A 6,041-nucleotide genomic window follows, 5' to 3' on the forward strand; every position below is an offset into this window, starting at 1 on the left:
TTCTTTGGCAGAATCTTAATGACCAACTTCTTTCTATGACAAAGGAAAGGGATAAATTGATGATTCAGATAGGAGAGCAGCAGAACCATGTTGTTGAAGTGGAATTCCTCAAAAAGCATTGCAATGAGATGGTAGGTTCAAAAGTTTTTTGATAAGAAAAAAAACTTTTGTTCTTATTTGTTGTCCAACTTGTCTGGGAATAATCTTATATTATGATGGGAATATCACCAGTTAACCGAGGCAAAAGTCCAAATGGAGGAACTGAATAGGAAAATTTCCAGCATGGAAGTCAAGAGGCACAATGTAAGTGTCTGCATACTTGACATTTTTGGCCTGCTAGCATTTCATTAGAAAGGTCAATAATGAACGCCATAACCCAGTGCATTGGTACCAACAATCGGACGCACTAGAATATTTTACTTGTGTACCTGCACTTGACACCCTAAGACATGCTGTTGCTCCCAACATTGGCTTGTAGCTTTTCATTAGAAATGAAAATGTTCTTAAAATAGAAAAATTACATTCTACCTCTTGTAGTGGGATTGTAACACGAAACTTCCTTGAAATTTGGTCTGTGACACTTTCCCTCCCTTTGGTTAAGATTAAGCTAAAAAAAACCAACATATGAGGTGCACATGACCTTATAGCAAATAATATAATGCCACGTCATTAATTGTTTTTATAAGGGAGAAAATAATTTAATTTTCATTTTTAGCTTTTACCTTGAAGGAAGAAAGATTGTATGCAGGATGGTGTTAAAATAATTTGTGATGTGGCATTCTCTGATTGGTTATAAGGTCATCTACACCTCATGTTGGATTTTTCAGTTTAATCCGCACCATAGGGATGTTGAGTGTCACAAACCAAACCTCAGGAGGTTTTATGTTGTATGGTGTAACCAAGAGAGGGTAAAACATTTTTTCCTCTAAAATATATTAGGAACTAAACATTAAGGTGAAAATGTTTTCTTTCTTTCTTTTTATGGATTTGTCAAAAAAGAAACTGATAGATCTGTTATTTGTTGTTGTATTGATGTGCTTGCACTGAAGGATTGACTATAATGGCATCATTTTCACGTAAAAACATCTTCATTACCATTTGAATCTTATCGAATGTTGAAAAATATATACCAAGACTCCAAACAACACCTAAAAGGGGAGTTGAATAGGTGTATGATGCAATCAAATATTAAAAAGAAACAAAAGAAAAGATATGGGCTACTTCGAGAGAGCCGTGATCTCCAAAACAACCACAAAGGTCTAGGTTTTCATAATATTCAGCATGCTTATTCCTTGAGTAGGATTACACTTAAATAGATGACAGTTAGGTCATAAGACATAACCATTAGGTCTAGCCGTCATAACACAATGTAGGAAAATAAACTAAGAAGGAAATAACTAATGGAAAATACATTCCTTATTAAACTAAATACTTAAGGAAATAATATATGGAGATTATATTCCTTATTCACTGCTGTCTTGGGGATTCGGTACTGCCACGTGTACTGCCACGTAAGCCATAAAAATCTGAACGTATCATCCCTCTCCCCTAACATCTTCCTTGTCCCCAAGGAAGAATTCTGGTTTTGCAAAAATCAGTCCTTGCCCTTCCACTGTTTTCACTGCAGCTTCATTGATCAAAGGACCCTAGACCACACCCATAGTAAAGCCATCCCCAACTTGGAGATTTTGGACAGCTTTTGAACAAGCTTTTTTTGATTTCTCGTAAATAACCTCTTGTACACGAACTCTATTTGCACAAACACATGTCTGTCCAGTGTTACAGAACTTCGCCGCAAGAGTCCCTTTTACTCTCTTCTTTACCTCTCTCGCACCACAGTGAACACGAGTGACTTCTAGAGGCATGGAGGCGCGGCGTGAGTTGATGACGGCGCGTTTGGAAGGTTGAGTGTGGTGCCTTCTAAATTTACGGCTGAGGTGGGCTGACTTGCGGCCGATCGACGGTGGTTTGGTGGAATGCCAGTGTGGATGGATTTTTGTTACTTCAACCGCTCTTTTCTTCCTTTTTTTGTGATGGTGGCAGCCGGTGGGGTAGGTGTTAGGGGTGGGGCTTGGCTTGCCGGGGAGGTGCGTGGTGGAGAAAAGCTTTCAATTCTTTTCCGTATCTCCTCCATCCGTTTGCTCGCTTCTTCTTTGTACGCGAGGAATTCTGACCGCATCTTGTCTAGCCTCACTCGTTCCTCTTCATTCCAGAAATGCATGGTGATGATGTGGATAAAGATTGTTGTAGAAAACAATCAACCTTCACTCTGATACCACTTGATGCAATCAAATAATAAAAAGAAACAAGAAAAGATATGGGCTACTTCGAGAGAGCCGTGATCTCCAAAACAACCATAAAGGTCTAGGTGTTCATAATATTCAGCATGCTTATTCTTTGAGTAGGATTACACTTAAATAGATGACAGCTAGGTCATAAGACATAACCATTAGGTCTAGCCGTCATAACACAATGTAGGAAAATAAACTAAGAAGAAAATAACTAATGGAAAATACATTCCTTATTAAACTAAATACTTAAGGAAATAATATATGGAGATTATACTCCTTATTCACTGCTGTCTTGGGGATTCGGTACTGCCACGTAAGCCCTAAAATTCTGAACGTATCAGTGTATTCCAATATAATGTTGAATTTAAAATTAAGCAACCACACAAACATTCACCAAATATAATAAAAGCGATAAATCATTCAACACAAGTAATTTGGTGACAAAGTGGAAACCCTTTCTTTTTTTTTTTTTAATTTTTTATAAGTAATGTATCAATTTCATTAAAAAAGCGTAAGACGCCCTTTAGTACACTGGGAGTATACAAAAGAAACACATAATTAGAAAGAGAAAAGCGAGCGATAAAGTACTCCACAAGACAAGCAAGCAAGCAGGTCGATAACCCGTCTGGGCATCACCCAAGACATCCTGAAACGACTGAAGAGAATACTCCACAAAGCAGAAGTCACGTCGTAGTGAAGAAGAAGATGGTTCATGGACTCCCTAGTCTTCTTGCACATATAGCATCTGTTTATCATTATAACATGCCGCTTCCTAAGGTTGTCCAGGGTAAGGATATTGCCAAGGGCCGCGGACCACACACAAAAGGCAGTCCTTGAAGGAGCTTGAGTGTGCCAAACACTTTTTCTAAAGAAAGCGACTACCACTAGAGCAAGCCATGGTGTAAAAGAATGACTTGACCTTGAACAAATCTTTTTTGGAGGAGACCAACACATCTTATCTTCTCTACCTCTTCTCACTTTAACTGAATGCAACGCCCGGAAGAAATAAGCAAAATCATCCACCTCCCAATTGTGAGCCTCCCTAGTAAAGCTCACGTTCCACTAGTTGGAACTGCCCAAAAACTTCAAATTATCCACAACAGAGGCTTCATTCACACATGTAATACCAAATAAAGCTGGAAACCCTTTGAACACCTCAAAGAGAAAAAATTACTACGGGGCAGCCAAACTTTGGAAATCAATTTTATATAGAAGAATGAAAAATTACAAGATGTTCATACTTAGAAAACCTTTGCAACTGACACACCCTTGTACTAGATAAGTGACCCACTTACCCACTACCGCAATAGTTCTCCCAGAATCTCTAGACAATTCTTTTACTTTTTCTTCTTTATCGGAACTCTAATAGGCTTCAGTTGTTGATGAATGGTTGTGGTTTACAACAAAGACTAAGAGAAATGTACTTGAAAGACCATATAACAAATTTCTCTCTTAGCACAAAAAACTAAGCTCTAAGCTCTCTTAATACTGCCTCTAATCTCTGAACGAAACTAGGTTAAATACTAGTTCTTGACGGTGCCATTTGAACGGCTCAACAAACGGTGCAGTGAACGGTGAACTCTGGAAGACTAGCATTCGATCGGTTCTCCGAACGGTGGTCTCTGGATCTTCAAAGCAACATGTCGTTCGGATGGTCTAGTGAAAGCTGCTCTCGGATTCTTCAATGGTGCAGACCGTTTGAACAGTGCTCTTTAAAGCCTTACCATTCGGACCCTCCAGCAAACGGTCTAGCAAACGCTCGCTTCTGGAAGTTGGTTTCAACCTAGTAAACTTTGGAATTTGAAACTTTTCATGAAACACAAAATTGTAGCATTTTGAGTCATCTTTTCAATGCCACCAAACTTGTTTTCATCTGATGTTGGAATCAAATGATACGGCCATTTTAATCCGACTAGATCAATGTTGGACAGCAAACACAAACTTGAATTTTCATGTCTAGGATCAACTTTTGCACCGACTAAACCCTAGACTTAAAACTTGTTTTGACACTAAATTTGCCAACACTAAAAACCTAACAAACGCTGTAACTTGTGTTGAGCCCTTTTATTTTTATTTTCTGATGGCAAGTCCGACATGAAATCAAGGTATTGTCTCCACAATTTTAATTTTTAACAAAAATTAACGTTTTAATGCTTATTGTCAAATAGGAATTCCTAAATTTTTCTAGGAAGCTTATTAGGAATGTAAGTCCTCTAGAACTCACTTTACCAGCATCAGCATCCTTATATATGTTTGTTCGGGGGGGTTATATTGTAAAGTGTCAGGAGTACTAAGTTGTCTTGTGGTCTAAACAAATTTCATGAACTTCATTAATGTGACATATGGTTGCCTCTCTCGCAAAATCATAAAGTAATTATTACATGAAATTGCCTTAGATTGGCAACTAGAAATTTCCCTTGCTTATGATTTTGGCTTCAGTTCAATATTTTTCTCTTAATTTTCCAGTTATTTTCTTTATGCCCTTTCAGAAGAAATATCCCTGTGTGTATTCTTTAACAATTAATAGTTAAAACAGGATGAAGTTGACAACAAGAAGGAAATGGCCAAACAGAGGATGAGACTCCGAGGGACACAAGCAAAGTTAGATGCCTTCCGTAATAGATACAGGGAAGCGGTGGAGGAGTCGGATCTCATGAACAAGAGATATGAGGAGGCAGCAGGAAAGCTCAAGGACCGCTTGGCTTCCAAAGGAATTGAGGTCCTCAACCTCAAGAAGCAGCTTGCTGCTGCTACGGCCCAATAAATGGAATTTCTCCATGTAATTAAATTCTCCAAATAGTTTCTCAATGTAAATGACAATGCCAACTTGTACAAAACTCAAACAAACACCAATAGCGTACTGCTCTTACTTGAATGCATCAGGATCCTCTCCGGTTGATTTTCAACTGGAGAGGAGCCGGTCCTTTATATACAAACATTTTTGTAATTTTATGTAGTGTAAAATTACAAAAATGTTTGTGTATAAAGTATCGGCTCCTTTCCAGTTCTTCTCAACTAGAGAGGATTTTGGTCCCACTTGAATCCACAAGTGAAGGTAAGTATTATAATATAAATTAAATGATTGATCCACGTATAATGGGGTTTAAATTCAACCCAACAGCGTGTGCATTAAAACAACAGCACCGGAAGCTGATACAACATTTTGTGAGTCTTAGAAACTAATTATGTTTATGACCAAACAGAACTCTTGTTCCTCTGCGAACATGCAGTACCTTCATGCGTGTCGACAAACTCGATCGAAACAGAAGGTACTTCAATCCATTAGGATTCTAGCTCTAGGAACTCATACAAGGTTCATCAGCCGGGTTTTACTAATTGTTTGCATGAAAAGTTTAAAAGAATAGCAAGGACATAATTAGAACACCACCATCGAATACCGTTGAATGTCTAAAAATCTTACAAAAAGTCCACTGCACCATTCTAACAATAACCATATTGCATGCAAGTTAATTAATTTAAAAAGAACTGTTAGTAACTCTCAAAGTTAATTATTCTTCTTAATTAAATATGAGCCCATTACAATGATCATATCTAGTGATGCCACTTTCAATTCCAACTAATTACACAGAAATTAGTCTTGGGGATAACTACACTTCACCCCCCTGATTTATCCACGGTGTGGCGATTTACCCCCCAATGTACAAAAATCGGTACATGACCCCCCCGAACTTGCCAGCGTGTAACGAAATGGACCTTCCGTCCAGTCGCCTGTTATTTTGGATGGCAAGT

At 38.2% G+C, this 6,041-nt stretch overlaps 1 protein-coding gene across 4 annotated transcripts in view; it reads left to right on the forward strand.

Moving 5' to 3' along the window:
- Positions 1-5,381, forward strand: part of LOC133872861 (kinesin-like protein KIN-7O) — a 61,933-nt gene extending 56,552 nt beyond the window's left edge. For 2 of the 4 annotated variants that reach the window (XM_062310489.1, XM_062310486.1), the window contains exons 31-33: positions 12-131; positions 232-303; positions 4,828-5,381. In XM_062310489.1, coding sequence (XP_062166473.1) covers positions 12-131; positions 232-303; positions 4,828-5,055 — 420 coding nt within the window. In that variant the 3' untranslated portion in view covers positions 5,056-5,381. Of the gene's footprint in view, positions 1-11; positions 132-231; positions 356-4,827 lie in introns of all 4 variants that reach the window. The other 2 variants (XM_062310487.1, XM_062310488.1) reach the window with 2 other exon arrangements.
- The last annotated feature ends 660 nt before the right edge of the window (positions 5,382-6,041 follow it).

This window comes from Alnus glutinosa, chromosome 7 (assembly GCF_958979055.1).
Source record: "Alnus glutinosa chromosome 7, dhAlnGlut1.1, whole genome shotgun sequence".
NCBI classification, from domain to species: domain Eukaryota; kingdom Viridiplantae; phylum Streptophyta; class Magnoliopsida; order Fagales; family Betulaceae; genus Alnus; species Alnus glutinosa.